Raw genomic sequence first — 25,918 nt, forward strand, 5'->3', positions numbered from 1 at the left:
CTAGGTTTAATACTATGGCTAATATTTGTAAATTCACAGTTAGCTATATGAGTTTGCTCTTTTGTTCACCTTCCAAATAACCCTACCGTATGCTATGATTGTTCGATGTTCAACATTCAAGTGGGCAATGGCATCCAGTGTGGTGGAATGAAGAAGAGAACAGACTATGAACACATTCTATTTAGAGATAATGATTGGCATGTAATAGCACATCAAACTCTGCATGAACACTTGAAATAAGGATGGTCCTTCTAATACTTGTAGCAAATATATCTCCTTAATAAACTAAGACAATCTCCTCAAGGAGATTCTTACAAAAGCAAAAAAATTACATGTGTATTGGAGCTGGGATCAAATGAGGGCTTTGTAAGGTTGTTACTGAACTTTTTTTTTATTTTTTATTTTTTTATTTAAATACAAGAGATAATAAAATTCATTCGTGCTGTGAGAACTTGAGGTTCACTGTTGTTCATTACTTAATGTCTTTGTGGTAGACAGAAGTGAAATTAGTCACTCAATGGATTGTAAGCACTGTATTGGAGTTAAAAGGCTTTAAGAGAGATTGATATAAAATGGGCTCTGGGAGAGCCAGGTGGCTTGTGGCCAGGTTTCATGTGTGGCTGCAATTATAGTGAGTGTGAAAGATCCCTGATGTACCTTCACTCATGATGCAATTGATTTCAGCAATCACATGCCCATACAGTTCAGTTCAGTGGTCCACTTATGGAGGCCATTAATGTTTTGTCCAACCAGTGTGTTCAGTGCTATGCACATCCTGTACTTCAGTATATCTTAGGTGTTTCTCTATAAAGTACTACATTCCATGAATCGTGTTTGTTCTTGCCATAGCAAACTTGATAGTGATTGAGGGCTGTGCTTTCTCTATGTATTAGTGTCAGTGCTTAGTCACCTGACAAACACCTTGAGGACAGAAATACTCCAATGTATCACTGCCAACAGCAAGCTTTTGCGGAACAAAAGCTGGCCCTTGCCACTACTCTAAATCAAGTGGCATCCATATGTTCGTGGCAGGTTACTCTTCTATCAGTGCAATCTCCACTCTTTCTGGCATATGATGAATCAGCTGAAGATTGGGACAACTATGAGACACAGTTATGCCAACATTTCCAGGTTTTTTGCATGGACAGTGCAAACCTGTGTAGGGATTTCTTTCTTTCCTTGTTTTTGCCATGCATTTAGCAGTTGTTGTGCCAGCTTGGGCCTTTGCAAGAACTGGCCAACTTATCATTTGATGAATTGTGCAAGCTCCCCTCAACCTATTACTGTGACAGAACACATGTTACTGTGATGTATGTAGAATTTTACCATCATCAGAAACACTCAAACCAATCTTAAAAAGCCTGGGCTGCAAAATTGCATGGGTTAAGCCATGGTTGTAAATTTGTCACTAGTACCCATCACAGATCCTATACTGATCATATGGTGAGTGATGCTATTATTTACCTGGCCCCAGATATGGAAGCCTTCGAAAAAGCACTTCAATGTAAGAATCCAAAGCTTATGGATGTGCTCAATATAGCACAGTCCCTTGAAGTGTCACAGGGTGCAGAAAACCAAATTTCTGTGTGGGAGGAGGGATCAAAAGTTGCTCAGTCAACCCCTGTTAGGCACGCTACAAACATTCAGGATAACGGGGAGGCCACTGCAGCACTACAGCCTTCAACTGAGGGTCGTATGGGGCAGTGTTGATTATGGCCGCAGCACTAACAAGACATGTCACAGCAGCGGCCACGTGCCCCCTTCCATCTTGCTTGTACTGCTTCATCTAACACAAGCATGCTGTGTGCCCTAAGCATTGGGTGGTTTGCAACAAGTGAAGAAAGAAAGGCCACATTGCATCATTGTGTAACTCCTCTTCAAACACGTTGACCACAGTAGTACTGGCAGACATAAACTGCATCTCTACAATGACTGTTTCCCTGAAAAATTGTTTATAGACTTGTATGCATTTATTAAACTGCTAAAAATGCAGGTGGACACCACAGCTGCAGTGACTTCTGTAAATGAACAAACATAAGTGGAGTTTGGCTCCCCTCCCTCACACAGGTTTCACAAAAGATAGTTAGCTACAATAAACAGCAGATTCCAATCGTAGGTCAGTTCTCTGCTCCTGTCCCTTACAGATCTGCTGTTTGCCCTCTCACATTCCTTGTTGTGGATCATTACAATTTCACAGACCTGCTCAGATTAAATGCATTTCACACTTTCAGTTTATCTGTTGTCAATGAGGTAAACTTAGTGTGACATAAAGCTCTGTATCAGCAAATGGAGTCTCTCTGCTCTGACTTTTCGTCTCTGTGTTTCCCCTTGGGCTTGGGTGTGCTACTGGTTTTCAGCCCCACACTACCATGAAAGAGACTGCCTCCCAATTTTTTTGAGCGCAATAGGAGCCTGTCGCAGTGTGCAACCCTGTCATAGAAGAATTAGACCATTTCACACTGCTCAATGTCATTCAGCCTATTTTTTTTCCAGTGAATGGGCTACACCACTGGTCATCATTAAGAAGCTGACAGGTCAGCTTCACCTCTGTAGTGACTTCAGTATCATGGTTAATGCATAGTACATAATAGATACATACCCTTTGCCCCACCCTGATGAGTTGCTCACAAAATTTTCAGGTGGCCACTATTTTTCCAACATTTATTTGTTGAAACTGTACTTCCAGCTCCCCTTGGATGAGACCACTAGGTACCTTCTCATTGTCAATACACCTTTTGCCCTACACCTATGTCAACACTTGTCTTTTGGTGTCGCTAGAGTGCCCACAATTTTTTAGCAAAGCTAACAGCCTCTGTACCCAGATGCATCAATTACATCGATGATGATATTGTTTTGGGTTCTTCCACTGAAGGCCACCTTAGCAATCTCTGATCATTGTTTTCAGGGTCTCAAGTACAATCTTGCCAAATCTCAGTTTTTTCAGCCATCAGTTGGGTACCTAGATTTTGAGGTTTCTTGCACAGGGGTCGAACCATTACATCATCATGATGATGTAAGTACAGCTTTGCTGTGGCTGACCTCTGTTACAGAACTGCAGGCATTTCTAGGTACTTGCATGGTTCTTGATTCCACTTAATCACCGATCAAAAGCCATTAGTTGCTCTTTTTAAACCTTCGGCTTCCGTGCCGGACAAGGCAGTGCATCATTTGCAACTGTGGGTTCTCTTCCTCTCCCATTATCATTATCAGATCTATTATCAGCCAATGGTGCAACATGCCAATGCCAATGCCTTATCTCACCTTATGATTGGGCCAGACCCAGCATTTGATCAGGATGAGTTCCTTTGTTTGTATTTAGATTTGAAAACCAGAACACAGACAATGGTTTTCTCATCACTGGTTTCATGATAGCATTGACCGTGACCACAGATCCTGTACTTAGCTGGGACCTCTTTTTTGTGCAGCATGGTTGGCCAGAAAAATCTGTGGGCTGTGCCTCAGATCCCTTGCATAACTACATCTCCCTCCAGCATCACCTTTCTGTGTTTGATGGATGCCTCTGCCCAGGTTGTGATTCGTGCTTCCTTACACCATAACATACTATAGCTTCTGCATGTCAGTCATAGGGTACCTCTCACACCAAGGCTTTAGGCCTGCTGACATGTGTATTAGCCTGGCACTTATGGAGAGATTACATGACTTATCACTGTTTGCACTCCCTGTGTGCAGCAACAGGCAGTCCTGCAGGTGTACTTTTCCCCTGGTTCATGCCTAAGTGCTTGTGGGAGAGCCTAAATGTCGATTTTGCTGGGCCCTTCCTAAGTCAGTATTGTTTCACTGTAGTGGATGCCTACTCCAAGTTTCCCTACACGGTGGCCACTATTTTGGCACCATCTAAGATTTTTGCAACTGAGGGATTTCCATATACTATGGTTACAGATAACAGTGTCCAGTTTGTTTCTCAAGAATTTGCCACTTTTGTCAGGCTAGTGGTGTACACCATCTCACAGCTCACTCACTTCATCCTCAATCCAATGCTGAGGCCAAATGCTTCATTCAAATAGGGGACAAGAGCGCAGTGGAGCTGCTACATGAGTGCCAACCACAGACCTTCCTTCACCCACTGCATCCAGCAGCCCATCCGCTGGTGTCATTGGCTCTGCTATGGTTCTGGTCAGTTGCACCTGTCCGGGCTCATGGTTTCAGTTTCTGGATGAACTGGGTTCCTGCCATCATTGAGCATAACTGCTGCCAGTTCTTGTGCATTGTCTGCACTCCTGACAGGTGGACATCCCACTTCAACTAGCTACGGCCACACTTGGTGGTGTCTCTTCTGGAGGAACCATCACCTCCCCAACTCCTCCTGCCACTGGTGCCTGTTCCTGTGTTGCAGACAGTCTGGTTCACATTACAGTGTGACTGACAGATTGCTGTCTACAGTTTCTGCCTCTTCCCCCACTCCTCAACTGCTGTTGCTGGTGCAGCCTCTGCTGCAGCACCGCTGCACCTGATGCCACAGCCGCCGCCATGTCTGTTGCTGGGTCCTGTGTAGCCATCATCCCCAATGCCCCTGCTGACCACTCTGTGCCAACCACTAATCTTAACAAAGATGATCCTATGGAGATGCCATCCCCGGTCCTGCCCTATGGCCTCCCACAAGAGGGGGAATGGTGCATCAAAACCACCCCCTCATCACATCCACCCTTATTTGCTGGTGCCTGCGCGCCACAGACTGCAGTAGCCACCATCATCAAGCAATGAAATGGACATCAGCACAGTCACTAATGTTTCCCATACAGCTGCTTTTTCAGTACCACAGCTTTTTCAGTACCACTGATTTTTCGGTACCACTGCTTTTCTTGGTACCAGTATTGTTTTGGTACCAGTGCTTTTTTTTCTGTTCACACACTTTTTCTGTACCATGTATTTTTGTTTTTATGTATATGGTTTTCCCACCCCTGGAAGGGAGAAGTGATGTACCTCCACTCATGGTGTGTGAAATTTCAGAGATCGTACATCCATATGGTTCACAGACCCACTTTTAGAGGCCACCTAGGCTAGTCCCCTGGCACACTCTGGTGGGCTACCAAAGAAATAGTATTGTTTAAGTGACTGCAAATGAGTGCTTGGCCTATTCTGTATCTTGTATTACTGTTGTCCAGTCAATGTGTTCAGTGCTACTCGCCACCTGTACTTCATTGTGTCATACACGTTTCTCTATAAAGTACTACATTCCATAAATTGCGTTTGTTCTTGCTACAGCAATCCCAAAATTGAAGAGTATCATAATATGCGATTTGTTGTCATTAAAAGAGACAGCAGTAGACAGTGAAAAGTTGAGGCCAGCACCATGCTTGGTGACCAGTATACCAGCAGATTGTGGAGCAGCTGAACTTAACAATTGACAATTAATGAAAATGAGTGCATATTGGAGGTGATTCAGAGCCACACTCTAATACCCACTGTATCACCAATGTGTTGTGGACATGTGTCATCAAATATCACTGTTCGTACAACAGCACATTAATTGGATACACAATGATAGTAGAAAGGTCTGTTAGTCTGATGCGTCATTGCTTCCATTACACTTGGTGGATGAGTGCGGGTGTGCCTGGCATCAGACATGTGAGACTACAAATCCAGAGTGAAAGGTGACAGTGGGAGTTGTGCAGTTTGTGATCTGCAATGTGTGCTTTGCTTTCTTCTGTCATAGTTATCTCTCCACAGACTGAGTACATCTTGCAGTGTCATACTTTTCCAAAATGGTGATTTTTTTATCTTCAAAAATGATTTTGCATTGAGTTCTGATACATATTCTGTTTTAGAACAGTTACATGAATTAAGCTCAGACTGTGATAATTGTGTGTGACTGTCAAAGTTGCAAAGTTGAAGTTTGAAAAAAGACAGAAGCATGCAGTCTGTGTGTCCAACATCTATGTATGGACACTGAATGCTACACAGCATGTTGTGCTACTATTGGAACCTCAGGACGCCATAATGCAGACAGTTAAAAGGTGAAACAAAGATCCTCAGTATTTAATAGATGGCCACATTACATGGATTGCACAGTGACTCATTACTTTAAATTTTCCTTACCTGACATGAATCTGCCCCACCTGCCCCATAGCCGCTGCATACTTGGCATGGATTCACATACTGACCATATCCAGCCTCAACATACCACTTTTTACAAAGATCAGTCGATATAAATGGAAGGGAAACATGATGTAAAACATGTGGCAGGGTACCATCTTCTGTTAGACGTCCCCAACCAGTCACAGTTCCATTTCCTATAAAAAATACAACATGTTTAAGGAAAGGAACTGATTGACAGTTAGGGCTGTTGCTTCTGTTCATACTTTTTTTAAAAAAAGAAAATACAGCAAGTACATGGGAAAAAGAATTCATTATGCAGTATCACATGCAAATGTTGCATTTGTTTCTTCAAAATACTAAACACAAATCCAAATCAGATTTATTTTTACATTCTCTTTGTATATTAATATATTAACTCCAACACAAAATAAATTGATGTAAAATTTTACAAAGAAAGCTGTAAAGTGAACAATAACTGAAGTCAAAATAACTTGTGATTCTGCTAAGAAAGTAAAAAACTGAAGAAACCAAATAAAACTGTAGGAGTGAGCAGAACTCTACATGAGGCTTTAGACACTAGCACCATAGACAACTAAGAACTGAACATTCTTAAAAATTTGAATAGAAAACTTCAGGTGGCAGAAGGTTTTGTTATAAAAGCTGACAAGAGTAATGCGGCAATGTTAGTCTATGAAAAAGACTATGTTGTCAAAACAATATGCTGTTTTGAACAGAACAATATAGCTGAAATAAATAATGGTCAACTCAAAAATATTCAGAATCAGTTAAAAGTAAAAATTGATAATTAACAGTTTCTGTTAAATCTGTTGTAATGTAATGTCATGTGACTAGGGCCTCCTGTTGGTTAGACCGTTCGCTGGGTGCAAGTCTTTCAACTTGACACCATTTCACTAGTTGTGTGTCAATGGGAATGAAATGATGATGATTAGGACAACACAACACCCAGTCCATGAGCAGAGAAAATCTCTGACCCAGCTGGGAATAGAACCCGGACCCTTAGGATTGACATTCTGTCACACTGACCACTCAGCTATTGGGGGCTGACTTAAATTTGTTGAAGAAATGAAGATTGCAGTCATAATTCTTCAGGCTTTCCTGGTGATCTAATGACATCTTGAGTTGTCAGGTGCTCTGCCGGATATCAGCGTCATACTTGTACGATATTTCAATAACATAGCTCATTACCTTCATCAGGTGTGACCTGAGACTACTCCTCACGTTCTTTCCCCCCCCCCCCCCCCCCCCCCCCTCATTTCCTGTCCTGAGGGGGCAGAATGGTCTCCTTTAGGGCTTGCTATTTACTCTTTCCTGCCATAGGTTTTAACAATTTTATTTTTAAACATTTATTACATTTTTCTTGCTACATAATGTAAGTTTTCTTTAGATTGTTAACAATTAACAATGATATTTTTAGGTAATATTACAATACAGTTTGTTCTTTTAACTAATTTTACATGTAACCAGGCATTCCCCCTGTGGTACTTTCTCCCACTCACTGTGATCTGCTGGAGTGTTGCCATTCCATTTTCGGTCTGCTGCGGTTCCAGATGTTCCCTCTGCGGTCTGCGCCCATCAGACCCAACCCTGGGCATTCCATCTTCCGTCTGATGTACCTGGAACTCTGTATGGGATCGTTCTCCATGTCCACGCCTTCAGTTCTTGTATTTTTGGAGTGCTGCAGCTGTCCCCATTGCTTCTTCAATAATTCCAGAGCAGGATCCCAGGCTCTACTTAGCTGGTACGCCATGTCATGGTTAATGAGATTATCAGTCACTTTTATCTCTATTGACTCCCTTATAACACTGTCCCAAAATCTGGGTGTCTGTGTTAGAAACTAGCTCTAGACAGTGTTCAGCAATGGCTGATTTTGTTGCCTGTCTTAATCGGGTGTGCCTCTGATGTTCCTTGCACCTGATATCTACTGTCCTTGTCATCAGGCCAATGTAGAACGTGCCACATTGGCAAGGTATATTATAAATCCCTGGTTTCCGTAAACCCAGGTCATCCTTAACATTTCCCACCAGTCCTCCGATCTTGCTGGATGGACAGAAAACACACCTGATATTGTGTTTATGGAGGATCCTACTAATCCTGGCAGAAACAGAACCAGCATAGGGCAAATATGCCACCTTGTTTGCTTCATCATGTTCTGCTTCTGGAACTTGTGGTGTAGTGGCTGGTTGGAGTGCCATCTCAATTTCTTTCAGTGTATATCCATTTTTGCAGAACACTGTTTTGTGATGCTCTATTTCTGTCAGTAGACTATCTCGGTCTTACAGGACACGTGCTCTGTGGACCAATGTCTTAAGAACTCTGTTCTTCTGTGTAGGGTGGTGACAGCTGCTGGCCTGCAGATATAAATCAGTGTGTGTGGGTTTTCGACACATACTGTGGACAATTGATCCATCTGCTTTTCTTTTTACTAGTACATCCAGAAATGGCAGCTGGCCATTATTCTCCTGTTCTATGGTGAATTTTATATTTGGGTGGCACGAGTTAAGATGTTCCAGAAACTCCATGAGCCCATCCTTCCCATGAGGTCAGATCATGAAGGTGTCATCCACAGACCTGAAGAAGCCTGTGGGTATATATCTGGCTGTCTATAATGCCCTCTCCTCAAATCTCTCCATGAACATGTTGGCAATCACAGGAGACAGTGGGCTATCCATAGCTACACCTTCATTTTGCTCATAATATTGGTTCCCGTACAGCAAATACGTGGATGTCAGTGTATGCCTGAATAGGTCCAAAAGAGCACCGTTAATTTTTTCTGCAATCAGTTCTAGTGAGTCTCTCAGTGGGACCCTAGTGAACAGTGATACCACATCAAAACTAACAATTATGTCCAAATCTGTGATGCGTAGTTGCTTGAGGTGTTGCAGGAAGTCTTCTGAGTTTTGGATGTGGTGAACACATTTCTCCACATACGAGGCAGCAGATTTTTCAAATACTTGGCTGTTGCATACATAGTGGCCCCAATATTACTTGTATTTTGTATTTTAGGCGGACCATACAGTCTAGGTGGCACTGGAGGTTTTGCCTGAAGTTGTCTGATAGTCTTCTCAGGAAACCCTGTCTTCTTCAGGAGAGCCCTGGTCTTCTTGTCCACCTTGTCAGGTTGGTTCAGTGCACAGGCTGTGCAAGCCCTCACAAGCTGTTCAACATCATGATCAATCACCAGCCAGTAAACATGATGTTATGATAAAGCCTTCATACAGGGTGTACCCCAGTGTGACATATGCAGCAACTAGAATACCAGAGGATGCAACACTGGAGGGATGACCACTCATCAGCCTTGCTCCTCTGTGGCCAGCACAAGGAACCTATTGACAATTCTGAGTCAATCCCACAGCATAAAAAATGTACACTACATAAAATATACTCCAGAACGAGTGTGGTCAGGCCAACCTATCTGGACTGCTGAAATAATTTTCAGAAAAGCAGCTTGGTGGCCAAGGTGGCCACAACATCCCAGGCTGTCAAAGAAAAATCCAGCAGTGTCTGCTGCAAAGTTTCATCCAACATGAAAACTAGAGCCTCTTGTCAAACTCTGGATGAGGCCCTGCCAGCAATTGTGATAGGGCATCTGCATTAACATGCTGGTCAGTGGACTGGTAAGGAGCGTCATAGGAGTAATTACTATACTCAGAAAGAAGGCTGATGTCTGCAACTTGTGAGCAGTCTGAACTGGAGCGAGGGCCAAATAAAGAAACCAGCAGCTTGGGTCAGTGAAGAGTAGGAACTTAGCTAAAACGAAAAAAAAAAAAAAAAGTTTAATTCCAAATTATAGTCAGCACTCCCTTTTCCATCTGTGAGTAGTTATGATGCTCTGTGGAAAGCATCTTCAATATGTAAGTAATGGGCTGCGTGTTTTGTTGACATCTGTATTCCAGTGTGACAGAACTGCACCAATGCCAGGTTAATGGTTTACCTGGTGTAAAAGAAGTTGAACAAGGTGTTGAACACAAACACTCCTTTAGGGACTGAAAAACCTGCTGATAAACCATGATCCAAGTCTTTTGGTGGAACTAGTTAAGAGAATGGCAGATGCATACAGCTCACAGAATGAACTTAGCATAATAAGAAATCTTGCCCAAAAAGGACTGGAGTTTCTTTAGATTCTTGGGTGTCAGCAGGTTAATGATAGCTTTGACATGCTCATCCTTAAGAATGAGGCCATCTGCTGAGCACATGTCCGAGAAACTGCATCTTTGAAGAAAAAAACTACACTTTTTGAACTTGCAATGAAGGCTGCCCACCAGAAGGAGTTAGAAAATTGCCTGCAGAGTTTGTAAATGCTCCTCTTGCATGGAGCACATGACCCTGATGTCATCAAGGTAGTTTTACACAACATGGAATTTCCTAAATCAACTGCTCAATGTCGTTGATAAATTCCTGGTGCACATGAAATTGCAAAGAGCAAGCAATTGAACTGGTAGGGCCCACAGAAGGAGTTGAGCACTAAGAAAACCTGAGAGGCAGCATCCAGTGGCAACTGCAAGTATGTGTCACACAAGCTGACACGTGAAAAATACTGGCCCCCTAACAACTTTACCAACTCCTCTGACCCTAGAATTGGATGCAAGTCAACTACACAATGCATATTGACTATCTGTTTAAATTTGCAACATAGGTGCATGGCACTGTCTGGCTTGTGGATCACAACCAAAGTGGTGGTCCACTGGCTCAATGAAACAGGAGATATGACCCCAAGGTCCTGCCAATGTTTCAACTTTGCCATGATTTTTTCATGCATGGCGAAGGGAATGAGGCAGAGGCAATAAAATTTAGGTATTGTTGATTGCATAAAACAGGCATGTGCCTTGAGGTTTTCTGCTCGGCACAGGGTATTCCCAAACAGCTGGTCATATGCCCCCAGTCAAGAGTAAAAATCTTGAAATGGAAAGGAATGAGACACTAAATGCACTTTGTCAACTACTTGGAAACCAAAAACCGATAACTCATCTAACCCAAAAACCACTAATAATCTAAGTTACTGTTCCACATTATTATAGTTTGCAGAGATGGAGAATTGCCCCATCAAAGGAATATACTGCTTACTGTAAGACACACATTAATCTAGTGAGTTTAGCAGTGTAGGGCAGCCCAAGAGGCTGTACATATCTAAGTTAATTAGGCTGACTGTCAGTCCCACGTCCACCTGAAAATCAGTCAGTCACCCGTCCACTATCAACATAAGCAGCATATGCCGAGGCAATGCTTGTGGGCATTGGAGACAGTATCCTAGTTGAGGGAAAACACTAGGGCCTATGACAACCATGCCATGTCTTGCCAACTGTCGCAAACCTTTTCCAAATGACGTACCTTGTGGCATACCTTACACATGGCATCTACATGTGGGAATTCTCACTGAATATGCACCAAACAGCAATAGAGGCAGGACTACCAACTTACCCACTGTGTGGAAATAGATGTGGTAGGAGAGCAACACTAAGAACCCAAAAAATGCCATGGTCAGGGTTTACAATGCTGTGACTGACTCAAATCTACTGAGCCTGACACAGATGAAGATAAACAGCACCACGATGTTGCTGCTGATGAATCATCACCAGCGTTAACACCTGGCAGCTCAGCAGAATGAGGCCATGTAGTTCACCATGTGGGGTACTGCACATCTAACTTTGCCTCCTACCAGTTGTTGGACATTATGCTCTTTGTGACTGCTGTAAATTCTGAAGTATTAACACTTTTGTCTAAAGAAGGCTTTGACAAAGCCAGTGCCTCAGTTTGGGCCTCAGGGTCAGGTGTTAACTACAGTCAAGTCCCTAATGCCAGAGTCCACATACGGGACAGCACATTGGGGACACTCAAACTGACACTTGTGAAGGTTGGTGATCCTCACCACATACCATTGCCTGGAGCACTTGTGCTTCTGGTTAAATTGTAACTGAGCTATCACCACTTGGGTCTGTTGACAAAAATACTATGTGAGCAACTGACATAGATTCTGAATGTTAAGTTTCTCAGACTCAGTAAAGGGCTTCAAATTCTGCATGATTTTGTACAATCCCACAATTCTGGACAGTGATAAGATAGCATTATCAACTGGATTGATGATACAGCTTACCTAGCAGTGCAGCAAGAACTGGCATAGGTAGTTCTCCCACCTTTCTGTAAACTCATCAAAGTTAGTAAATGGCATTGGGGGTAGTGGGGGAGAAGGCTTTTCTGCTTGTGCCTGGCTTGCCTCCAATGCAGCAAGTGTATGGAGCAATTTCACCTACTGTTTGAGCTGTTCTGACATCTACTTCTGCTGCAGCTTTTGATGCTGCTCCTGGAGGTGCAATTGCTCCTTATATCATTGCAAAAACGCTGGGATCATGGTGACCACAAATTAACATTATGAAAAAGAAAGGTGTCACAAGCTGAGGAATGTCCTATGCCATCATTTTTGTATTTACACAGGCATTACATTTCTATGAAACTATCACTGTTGGGACAAAATATTACTGTACTATCTGACAGTGGCTTGACTACAATCCCAGGGAACTGAACCTGGGAAGAGGAAATGAAACTCAACATGCAAATCAATCTATGGGGGAGCAAAGGTTTCAAACACCATGTACAGAAGAGCACATTACAAACACTACATTATCAGTATGAGCAACTGAAATAAACTAAGCACACAGAAAACAGAACATGGCTCAAGGAGGATGTCAGGTCTAAGGTAGCTGATGTCCATGTAAGAACTGCTCCTGACAGGTAAACACGTAGGTCAATGGCTCCACTCATGCAATGTTTTCTGCATGCCATCTGTGTCAGTGTTGTGCATTATTCTGGTATGATACCTATACCACCTCATCTGTCTCCACCTCAATATTGACTGGCAGGGATACTATGAAAGTATTTACAAACTTGATAAGAGTTTTAGGGTCAACAATAGTAACGAATACACACATGGGATGAGAGATGTGGATGTTCATTAGATACAATATTTGCTCATGGGATACACCAAACTTATTTACCAACGTACCAGTTAAAGGGACCTTAAAAATAGTTAGACATATCTTATTAACACACAAAACTGGGATAGTGGGCTAGACAGATGAGTTGCTACACATGTTACAATTTAGCTTAGAGTTATGGTTCTTTACCTTAATGGAAAATTCTTCAAAATGGGATATATCCAACAAAATGAAGAGCTGTGAACTGCTTACAACTAGACCTTCAAAATATGACTTAAGTATAGCCCAACCAAATTACAAGGAATTAACATAGCTGATCAAAGACTCTGGGAAGCACATCAGTCAGAATTCTAACAAGAGAACATTCCCACCTTTGCAGGTGTGTAGAGGGGGCAAAATACTGCAATAAATATTTTTTTTGTTTGTGCCCAACTTCACTTTTAAGCAGTAAAACAAACCCTGAAAGGTAAGGTTTGGAGGGAATATCTTCAAAACAATGATATACAAAAATATTTCTTATATAAAAGTTTGTACATAATTACCACTCTTGAAAATTGTGTAATCAAATTTTGCTATAATTTCTAATTTTTCAAAATACCCAATCAGTATTAATTAAATTTGATAAATGAAAACTTTTGTTACAACACAAATTAAAGCTAAATACATACATGTGCAATAAAACTAGGTTCTGAAATACTATTTTTGGAAAATAACCTGTATACAATATGCTGTCAGAGTATTTTCAACATACCTAATTAAAATATCTAAACATTCATTACCGGTCTAGTTATTTATTTTAATTATATTTGTTTTATGTTTCAAATTGTTATTTTACATTTTCTGTGTGACTGTAAAAGGACCATATAGAGCATCATATTTGAGGACAAGGAACTTGTTTATCTGGTGATTCCAAAAGGCTCAATGGCACAGGTACAGTCATCAGATGTATGCCGCTTTTGATGTTGGAAGAACTTTGTGAGAAGATTTTCAGATCTAGTTCTGCTGAATGATTATGATGTCAGTCTCCATAGTCTCCACACAATATAATCAAGCTGCAGTATATTATGTGAAGAAACTTCATTCATTTTATGTGCAGTATGCAGCAAAACGTTATGTTTTAACCATTTTTATACAGATTGTCATTACTGTAATGATTTTGTATCATAATAATGAGCTACTAATTGTTTCAAATTAACAAAATACACACGTGTGAAAAGGTGAACTGGGAAACAAAAATTAAGGTAAAACATAAAATAATAATTTGAAACATAAACAAATATAAGTAAAATAAATAAGTGGACTAATAATGAATCATTAGATATTTGAATTTGGTACAAGGGTGAGTCAAATGAAAACCTTAAATTTGTAATAACAAATCGAAATTTTGTGCCGTTATCCTGTAAAGTGGTAAGCATGCTATGTACAAACAGCGTGCAGAATGGTCTGTAGGTGGCAGCATGGTGCAGATGCACACATACCATCACAGTATCAGTATAAAGATGGCCGCCCCACTTGCGACAGGCACCAGGGAAGAACAGCATTCTGTTGTTCGGCTTTTGCGTAGTGAAGATGTGAAACCTATTGAAATTCATCAATGAATGGAGGTTCAGTATGGTGATGCATGTTTTTCACAGCAGCAATTCTATGAATGGAGTAGGAAGTTTGCAAATGGTGTGACTTCAGTGGAAAATGCTCCTCATCCAGGTCAGGCACAATGAGTTGTGACTCCACAGAACATTGCAGCAGTTGAAGCCATACTGAAGGAAAACTGCTAAGTGACACTGAATGACATTGCAGCATGTTTACAGATTAGTCATGGGTCAGCACACCACACTGTGCATGATGTGCTCCAGTTTCACAAAGTGTCTGCAAGATGGGTGCCACAGTAGTTGACTCCTGAAATGAGAGAATGACGTGTTGATGCTTGTGAAGAACTTCTTCGGCACTTTGAACGAGAAGGTGATGTCTTCCTTGCAAGAATTGTTACTGAGGATGAAACCTGGATTCACTTCCACCAACTGGAAATGAAGAGAGCGAGCAAGGAATCGCGCCATTCCTCACCACCAAAACCAAAGAAGTTTCGAACAGAACCATCAGCAGGGAAAGTTATGCTGACTCTCTTTCAGGACAAAAAAGGCTTCATTTTGGAGCATTACATACCTCGAGGGACCACTGTCACCAGTGCATCATACACAGACCTCCTAAAAAATCATCTGCACCCTACAATCAAATCAAAGTGACGTGGATTGCTGTCAGCGGGTGTCCTTTTGCAACATGACAATGCAAGGCCCCACACTGCCTGTACAACAGTTGCAACAATCACAGACCTGCATTTTGAGTGTCCTCATCCACCATACTCACCAGACCTTGCCCCAAGTGATTACCATATGTTTGGACTACTCAAAAACGCAATGGGAGGAAAGAAGTTCCATTCCGACGAAGAGGTATGCCACGCAGTGCGTGAGTGGTTGCACGGACTACCAAAAGAATTTTTTTCTAAAGGAATTTATGCACTTTGTAAGTGCTGGAGGACTTGCATTGAACATGAGGGAGATTATGTTGAAAAGTGATACAGCTTTGCACCACTTCTGCACAATAAATAATATTTTTAAAAATATTTAAGGTTTTCATTTGACTCACCCTCATATGTGCAAAATACTCTGACAGCACATTGTGCATGTCTTATTTTGCAAAAATGGTATTTCAGAAACTAGCTTTATTACACATGGATGTCTGTAGCTTGAAAGCTTCTTTAATTTATGTTGTAACAAAGTTTTCATATTTCAGATTTAATTGCTGGTGGTGGGGTGTTTTGCAAAATTTCAAATTATTACAAAATTTGATTATTCAGTTTCCAAAAATGTTAATTACACATTGATTTTTATATGAGAAACATTTTTTATATATTATCATTTCAAAGATATTCTCCTCAAACTTAATTTGCCAAGTTACCTTTTGGGGTGTGTTTTACTCTTGATAGTGAAACTGGATACAAACAAAACAAGACTTATTGCATTATTTAGCCCCCCCCCCCCCCCCCCTACACACCCACCACAGTTCTTCAAGAAGGAGTATTAACACTTGGGAATGTTTCCTTGTAAGTAGCACAGATATATGGTTGGCCTATCATTTCACTTGGCCTGAAAATACAATTACACAACTTTATAGAATGTGTAGTGATATTTCAGATCCCAAAAAATACACAGAATTTATTTTTCCCACACACTTGAAAAAATGGCTCAGGACATGGTGTGGGATATCTTTGACTTAGTTAACAAAAAGAGGTTCCACTAGGTACATGATGGCAACATTTTTTAAGAAACTAAAGGAAGCATAATTTGTTTATCACTGTCTTAACAATGATGTTGGAGACAGATCACAGGCTTGTCTTGGACACAGATATGGAAAGAAACCAGCTATTTCCTTTCGTTGTAACCATGTTGACATTCATCTGAACTGCTTTAGGGAAAGTATGCAAGACCTAAATCTTAACTGCCAGACAGTGATTAGAACCTCACTTCTCCCAAATGCAAGTACAGTGTCCTGTATGCAGTACAATACATCTGGTTCATATAGTAAGGTTCCCCACCCAGAGTTATGATCAACAGCCTCAAAGCTGGAAGATGAATTTTATTCTCAATGGCAGAGAGATGTTGTTGTTGTTTGGTCTTCAGTCCGAAGACTGGTTCATGCAGCTCTCTATGCTACTCTATCCTGCACAAGCCTCTTTGTCCCCAAATAACTACTGCAACCTACGTCCTCCTGAATCTGGTTACTATATTCATCTCTTAGTTTCCTGCTATGATTTTTATCCCCCCCCCCCCTTGCCACACACACACACACTTCCATCCAATAATAAATTGGTGATGCCTTGATGTCTCAGAATGTGTCGTATCAACCAACCCAGATCTCAATCTAGCACTTACACTCAGATTGCTTGTTGCTTGTAGTTTCACAGAAGTCATGCATATATCGATACAGTCACTTAAGATCCAGCTAGCAACTGCACTAGACTTCCTTTGTGCTTGTTTGAGCATGCCATGCCTGACCATCTTCTCACCTGCTAGTCACTCAGTCACCTGCTGTAGGATCACGGCACATGAACATTAGACTAAGGAAAGCAAAACTTGATTTGAAAGAATATATCATGATTGAGAAAGATGGTGGCCATAAAAGTGTCTGGGAGTGATTTTTATCAATGACTGATATGGATGGAAATCCTGCCTGCTTTGTATCTGGTGCTACGCTCTCCTGCCTTACAAGTCCACCACCACATATCTGAAGGCACATGTTAGCATAACACTAGAGTGAGAGTTCAAAACATTTCCAGTGTTGGTGAAAATTACAGTAACTGAAAACTGTGTAGAAATGGTGCCAGAGATCTTTGTTCATTTGCATTAAAAATCAGGTGGAGAATTTAGCATTCTTTCAGGAGCTTGCAAAAATTGGCTTAGAATTGGATTGTGTGGACATCTCCAAAAGTTTGCCTCATCCTACAACAGTAGCACAAAACACTGAAAGACAAGCCAATGAAAAACAGGTGAATACAATGCCCACCACTGCCCAGGCCATAGGCTCTTGACTGCATGTGTGTGTATACTGTATATGTGGACCAAAACATATCAGAAAAACTATTACATATCTGTTACTGTGCACCTAGTTAATGTTAATCATAAGTAGGCACAGTGAAAGTTGGACGCAGTGTTGTCAACCTGTGGGATTCATCCCATATTATGGAAAATTTTGACAATTATTTTGCAGGAAGGGACAAAGGTGTTTTTTTGCAAAATGTGAGGTGAATTTGAAACATTTAATTGCTATCTCTAACATAATGTAGTAATGGTTATGGTACATACAGCAAAAGCAAAGATAAACATTTCATAGAAGTTAAGCACATGAAACCACCAACAGTCATTTGTGCAACCAGCAGTCAGCATTCTCACTATTGGCACAATAGATTATCTGAAGAGAGCAAACCTAAATCATAATAGGGCCAGATCATCATTGAAACACTTCAAAGAGGTATGCCAACATGAAGTTCTTAAAATAGTCAAAGAAATGAAAAATTCATACAGTACAGATATTTTTAATATGTCAAACAATCTATTGAAAGAAATCATACATTACATTGCAGCACCATTAACATATTCCATAAACCTGTGTCTCATAGAAGGGTTTTTTCCTGATCCTCTCAAACTATCCAAGGTAACTCCAGTCTTTAAGAAGGGTGTCAAATCAGATCCTGCAAACTACAGACCAATTTCACTAATTCCAGTACTAGGAAAAGTCTTTGAAGGCATAATATATAAGCAGATGTATGAGTACCTAGAACTAAATGGTATGTTAAGTGCAAAACTGTTTGGTTACAGAAAAGGAAGGTCAGCTACACATGCCATAGAGCTCTTAGTCAGAGACATTCTAGCAGCATTTGAGGACCATGCGCACGCACAGGTAACCTTATGTGATCTGAGCAAAGCTTTTGACTGTGTTGACCACTCACTTCTGCTCTCTAAACTTGAGTACTATGGAATATGTGATAAAAGTTTAAAACTCATCAAATCATACCCCAATAAAAGGAACCAGGTGGTGAGTTCAGGAAATCATCTATCAAACATACTCGAGGTTCATCATGGAGTGCCACAGGGATCTAAATTGGGACCACTTCTTTTCCTTGTACACATAAATGACTTACCAGGAAATATAGATGTAAAGACATATATGTATGCAGATGACACAACTTTTCTATCTGTAAACCATGTACTTGATAACCTTGTAAGTGATATGAAATTGGCAGAAGAAAATGCAACATCATGGTTTAATGCCAATGATCTGCTATTAAATGAGGAAAAGACCAAGAATATGTGGTTCAGTCTATCAAAGACTACAAAAATAGAAAAACAAAAGGCAAAGTTTTTAAGTATTGTACTTGACAACAGTCTAACATGGAACTCTCATGTTGATCACATAGTGGTTAGGTTGTCAAGAGTTATATATTTGTTGAAGAGACTGATGTGTTGTGTGACATTTGAGTATGAAAGGACAGTGTACTTTGCCTTTTTTCAATCTGTTTTAAGGTATGGGTTAATACTCTGGGGAAACAGCAGAAAAATAGATGAAATTATGGTGATCCAGAATGAAGCAAGCAGAGTAATGGCTAAGGTAGATAATAGAACACATTGTAAACCATTGTTCATTAAATATAGAATTTTAACAGTAATTAATTTATATATTCTTGACAGTGTTAACTACATACTTGCTGAACTACCTAATTTAAGTGTAACAAATGAAAGGCATGGCTACTATAGAAGAACGTGTACTTCTCTGCTATTGCCACAAAATAGATTAGCTAAAACTAACAATAGTCATAAGTACATGGCAATTAAAATATATAACAAATTGTCTAAAAATGGGTCAATCAAGCCTGACAAATTATTTAAAGATAATGTTCATAACTTCTTGTTAACCAATCCATTCTATTCATTAGAAGAATTTTTAGAAATGCCCAATATCAACTTAAATATGTAAAAATTTATTTTGTAAAATTAATAGGTTAAGTGATCTGTCAAAGTCTATTGCATGTAATAATGCTGAATGACTAATAAAGAATCTGAATCTGAATCTGAATAGGTCTGCTTACACAACAGTAACAAACATACACTGTTATAGGTATGATTGTCAAGTAACATGAAAATAAGGTGAAACAGCTCATGAAAGCAATTAAATGCACCCACTGACTGTCATTTGTTCAACCAGCACTTAGTACTCCAATTGTACTATATACTGTTAGTTTAAATTTCCTTTTGTCTGCACAACTTAAATGCAACATTATTTATGATTGAGTGACACATGTGAAACATTGTCAAATTCCTGAATACACAATGCATCTCAGAATGTAAGCTAGACAGGAGGCCAAGTCAAGCAGTATCTGTAATGTAGCACATTGGTATATGGCATTGTTTGAAGTGGTTTAGTTTGCTCAGCTCAGTGTCACTCAAAGTAATTGTTTTTATTTGTTGTTGCTTGGATTTGGTCTTGTGTGCGATTCTTGCTCTTATTAAATAGCAATTGTTTCTGAGTGGTTTGTTTCATATTCATTTAAGAACATCAGACTGTGGTCCTTTGTGTGCAAAGAAATTGAAATTCAGGTACCTTGAATTAGATCCAGAAAAACATATTAAAACTTTCCCAAACTCTTGGCTTCAAATTGATGGATTTAAAGGGTGGTTGGAGGCCATTGAAGATGACAATAGAAAGGTACGGAGCAAAGTGAGTAATGTGATTATTTTATTTATCGTGTTAAAAGTACAGAAATATCAAAAAAATATACAAGTGTTGACATAATTTTACATAAAAGAAGATCAAAAATTGGATACTTCAAGTGCATTTGGTGTAGCTCTCATAAGGTCTTGCATGGTGCGGGTGGTTGGTGACGAGGAACACTGAAGGAAATGGCTGTTAGTCTGCTCAGTGCCACACTGGTAGAGAACTGAATCCACAGAGAAACTCCAAGTCCGCAGATTGGTCTTGCATCTCATTGTGTTTGATCATAATCTATTGAGAGATTGAGAGACCTCCATATTGACCACTTCTCTGAATGTCTGGGGGGAAGTTCTTCCTTTGCAGCCATCCATTCTCCCAAATACTGAGATTTCTCCCACCATCATGAGATCCTTGCCGCATGTGGATTCTCAATGAGAGCCTCAGTAGTTGTCAAGAAGCTCTTTCTCTCTTTCTTGATTTCAGCCTAGGATGTGCGGGCTGATGATCATATAGTGGATGGGCTTCCTTTGTAGTGGCCTTACTTTTCTCATATCTTGCAGCTACCTCACATCTCATTTCAGTAGGAGCTATGCCAGCAAGGCATTGGAGTTTGTTCACAGGAGTAGGTCTTAAACAACCTGTGATAATCTGGCAAGACTCATTTAGAGCCACGTCAATGTTCCTGGCATGACTGGACTTGTACCATACCGAACATGCATATTCAGCAGTGAAATAACATAGAGCAAGCACACTTGAGTGCACAGTGCATGGATTAGCACACCATGATGTACCTGTCAATTTTTGCACTATGTTATTTCTGGGTGCCACTTTCTGTTTGTTGATTAGGCAATGCTTTTTATATGTTAGCACGCAATCCAGAGTTACTCCAAGATATTTGGTAGTAGGATTATGTTTGAGTATGATACCTCCCCAGGATATATTTAAGGATCTATTTGCCTGTTTATTCTTCAGGTGGAAAGCACACGTCTGAGTCTTGGTAGGATTAGGTTTCAAGCAATTCACATGATAGTAAACAGAGAATTCTTCCAAAGATTTTGATAGCATATCTTCTACAGTCTCAAAACAGTCAGACTGAGTAGTGATAGCGCAGTCATCAGCATAATTAAAGCTTCAAGTTCCTTCAAGGATACGTTGATTGTTGGTATAGATGTTGAATAATAGAGGCACAAGCACACTGCCTTCTGGTAGCCCATTTTTCTGAGTTCTACATCTACTTTTCTTACCCTAAAATTGGACAAAAAATCTGCAGTTCAGGAGAAGGTTTCTAATATTCCACATGAGTGTGAAGTCTTTAGTTATATCATACACTTCATTCAGAAGGAGCCGATGGTTGATCGTATCGTAAGCTGTGGATAGACTGATAAAGACAGCACCCCTAATGAGCTGTATCTTATATCCATCTTTGATATGTTGTGTTAAGTTTAATATTTGAGATATGCAGCTTTTCCCTTCTCTGAAACCTGCTTGCTGTGGTATTAGAAGAGGCTTCACCTTTCTAATCATTCTCTGAAGAATGACCCTCTCCAGTATTTTGTAGAGGTGACAGAGTAAGGAGCTAGGTCTATAATTTTTGGGATTTTTCCTATCCTTTCCTCCTTTCAGAATGGCAATTACTCTTGCTTTTCACCATATTTTACAGATCTTGCATTCTCGAATACAGCTATTCATGAAATCCAGTAACCAAAGCATTGTAGCAGGACCAAAATTCTTGATTTGTTCAGATTTTCCATAAAAGCAAACTTGAGAAACATGCTTCTCAAGTTAAACACATTAAAAATGTTAAAACTGTGTAATATAACACAGCTATTTTTGATTGATTTTTGAAAATGTGTGGTGAAAGCAGAGATGCAGAAAAACTGAAGATAGTTGAAATAAGACGAGTAACTTATTTTGTGGAGCATAATGCTACATTTTCAAAAGTGGACCATCTTGTTCCTGTGTTAAAAGATGTTTTCCCTGACTCCAAAATTGCTTCAGAGGTGACTTTAGGTCATATAAAATGTACCAATATAGTACAAAATGTTATTGCAAAGGTGGAAACTGATTAAACAGTCCTGTTACTAAAGGACATTAAATGTTCTATTCTTGTGGGTGAGAGTACAGACATAGCCAGATAGAAAACATATGTATGTTTTAGTGAAATATGTGTCACCATTTGATGGACTCGTGAAAACACAACTTCTGGGACTGATCCCTTTGGATGCAGAGACTACTGGGCAGAAAGCCTTTTCATAGCTCCAGAGAGTCTGTTGAAAGAGAAGGATAATGCAATTAGAAATGTAATTGGCATGGCATGTGACAATGCCTCTGTAATAATGGGAAGCCACAATTCTGTTATAACAAGACTTAGGAACACTGTACCAGATCAGATTATTCTCAACTGTATTCATCTGCTTTAGTTGCAATTAAGGCATGTCAGATTCAGATTCAGATTCAGATTCTTTATTAGTCATTCAGCATTATTACATGCAATAGACTTCGTCAAATCACTTAACCTATTAATTTTATAAAATAAATTTTTTACATATTTAAGTTGATATTGGGCATTTCTAAAAATTCTTCTAATGAATAGAATGGATTAGTTAACAAGAAGTTATGAACATTGTCTTTAAATAATATGTCAGGCTTGATTGACCCATTTTTAGACAATTTGTTGTATATTTTAATTGCCATATACTTATGACTACTGTTAGTTTTAGCTAATCTATTTTGTGGCAACAGCAGAGAAGTACACGTTCTTCTATAGTAGCCATGCCTTTCATTTGTTACACTTAAATTAGGTAGTTCAGCAAGTATGTAGTTAACACTGTCAAGAATATATAAATTAATTACTGTTAAAATTCTATATTTAATGAACAATGGTTTACAATGTGTTCTATTATCTACCTTAGCCATTACTCTGATTGCTTTCTTTTGGATCACCATAATTTCATTTATTTTTCTGCTGTTTCCCTAGAGTATTAACCCATACCTTAAAACAGATTGAAAAAAGGCAAAGTACGCTGTCCTTACATACTCAAATGTCACACAACACATCAGTCTCTTCAACAAATATATAACTCTTGACAACCTAACCACTATGTGATCAACATGAGAGTTCCATGTTAGACTGTTGTCAAGTACAATACCTAAAAACTTTGCCTTTTGTTTTTCTATTTTTGTAGTCTTTGATAGACTGAATCACATATTCTGGGTCTTTTCCTCATTTAATAGCAGACCATTGGCATTAAACCATGATGTTGCATTTTCTTTTGCCAATTTCATATCACTTACAAGGTTATCAAGTACATGGTTTACAGATAGAAAAGTTGTGTCATCTGCATACATATATGTCTTTACATCTATATTTCCTGGTAAGTCATTTATGTGTACAAGGAAAAGAAGTGGTCCCAATTTAGATCCCTGTGGCACACCGTGATGAACCTCGAGTATGTTTGATAGATGACTTCCTGAACTCACCACCTGCTTTCTTTTATTGAGGTATGATTTGATGAGTTTTAAACTTTTATCACATATTCCATAGTCCTCAAGTTTAGAGAGCAGAAGTGAGTGGTCAACACAGTCAAAAGCTTTGCTCAGATCACATAAGGTTACCTGTGCGTGCGCATGGTCCTCAAATGCTGCTAGAATGTCTCTGACTAAGAGCTCTATGGCATGTGTAGCTGACCTTCCTTTTCTGTAACCAAACAGTTTTGCACTTAACATACCATTTAGTTCTAGGTACTCATACATCTGCTTATATATTATGCCTTCAAAGACTTTTCCTAGTACTGGAATTAGTGAAATTGGTCTGTAGTTTGCAGGATCTGATTTGACACCCTTCTTAAAGACTGGAGTTACCTTGGATAGTTTGAGAGGATCAGGAAAAAATCCTTCTATGAGACACAGGTTTATGGAATATGTTAATGGTGCTGCAATGTAATGTATGATTTCTTTCAATAGATTGTTTGACATATTAAAAATATCTGTACTGTATGAATTTTTCATTTCTTTGACTATTTTAAGAACTTCATGTTGGCATACCTCTTTGAAGTGTTTCAACGATGATCTGGCCCTATTATGATTTAGGTTTGCTCTCTTCAGATAATCTATACATGTTACATTGGGTTTACTGATCAGCTTTTTGATATCATCAGCACAGCTTACAAAATATTTATTGAATGTATCTGCTGGTATTGGGACTGTCTTGTCAAAGTTTCTGACTTCACCTTTAACAGTATTAATTACTGACTAGGCTGTTTTGCATTGGTTTCTACTATTTTTTATGAAATTTGTGTTGTATCTAGCTTCATAGATCCTGTGAAAAATTAATAAGGTCAATGGCAAGCTACATATGTGTCAGTGCAAAGTGCTGCACTATTTTGCAAGAATATCAAGAATTTTTTGGAGTCAAATGTAAGCAGGTGCTTAAATTATTGGGTACACGTTGGCTTGTTTTACATGCATGAATTGTTTGTCTGTCAGAAAACTGGGATGTATTTTCACACTACTTCCAGTTATCAACTGTTGAAGATAAATTGAAGTCAGCAGAAATTATTCTTCATGAATTAGAAAATTCACATACTAAAGCTTACATGTTGTTTGTAAAATATGTTTAGGTTTACTTCAACAGTTTTGACACCCTTTTCCAAATGTCATTATACCCCATCCGTATCAGTGTATCTTGGCTTCAGATGTGACCAGTTACTACACAAACTCTCTCTATGGAATGTGAAAAGGGAATTCATCAATTAAGACTTAAATGCCTTGATTTTTGTATCACAGCAACTGAAGGAATGAAGAAACATCTATACAGAGTTATTACAAATGATTGAAGTGATTTCACAGCTCTACAATAACTTTATTATTTGAGATATTTTCAAAATGCTTTGCACACACATACAAAAACTCAAAAAGTTTTTTTAGGCATTCACAAATGTTCGATATGTGCCCCTTTAGTGATTCAGCAGACATCAAGCCAATAATCAAGTTCCTCCCACATTCGGCACAGCATGTCCCCATCAATGAGTTCGAAAGCATCGTTGATGCAAGCTCGCAGTTCTGGCACGTTTCTTGGTAGAGGAGGTTTAAACACTGAATCTTTCACATAACCCCACAGAAAGAAATCGCATGGGGTTAAGTCGGGAGAGCGTGGAGGCCATGACATGAATTGCTGATCATGATCTTCACCACGACCGATCCATCGGTTTTCCAATCTTCTGTTTAAGAAATGCCGAACATCATGATGGAAGTATGGTGGAGCACCATACTGTTGAAAGATGAAGTTGACGCTATCGGTCTCCAGTTGTGGCATGAGCCAATTTTCCGCGTGCTACGCGTGAAACTTGCCCGCACGCGTTCAACCGTTTCTTCGCTCACTGCAGGCCGACCCGTTGATTTCCCCTATCAGAGGCATCCAGAAGCTTTAAACTGCGCATACCATCACCGAATGGAGTTAGCGGTTGGTGGATCTTTGTTGAACTTCATCCTGAAGTGTCGTTTCACTGTTATGACTGACTGATGTGAGTGCATTTCAAGCACGACATACGCTTTATCGGCTCATGTCGCCATTTTGTCTCACTGCGCTCTCGAGCACTCTGACGGCAGAAACCTGAAGTGCGGCTTCAGCCGAACAAAACTTTATGAGTTTTTCT

General features: G+C 39.7%; 1 protein-coding gene across 1 annotated transcript in view; it reads right to left on the minus strand.

Moving 5' to 3' along the window:
- LOC126184320 (trypsin-1-like) overlaps window positions 1-25,918 on the minus strand; it is a 172,512-nt gene that overhangs the window by 37,207 nt on the left and 109,387 nt on the right. The window contains exon 6 of the mRNA XM_049926696.1: window positions 6,058-6,251. Within this exon, the coding sequence (XP_049782653.1) occupies window positions 6,058-6,251 (194 nt within the window). The remainder of the gene's footprint in view (window positions 1-6,057; window positions 6,252-25,918) is intronic.

Source organism: Schistocerca cancellata, chromosome 4 (assembly GCF_023864275.1).
Source record: "Schistocerca cancellata isolate TAMUIC-IGC-003103 chromosome 4, iqSchCanc2.1, whole genome shotgun sequence".
Classification (NCBI taxonomy): Eukaryota; Metazoa; Arthropoda; class Insecta; order Orthoptera; family Acrididae; genus Schistocerca; species Schistocerca cancellata.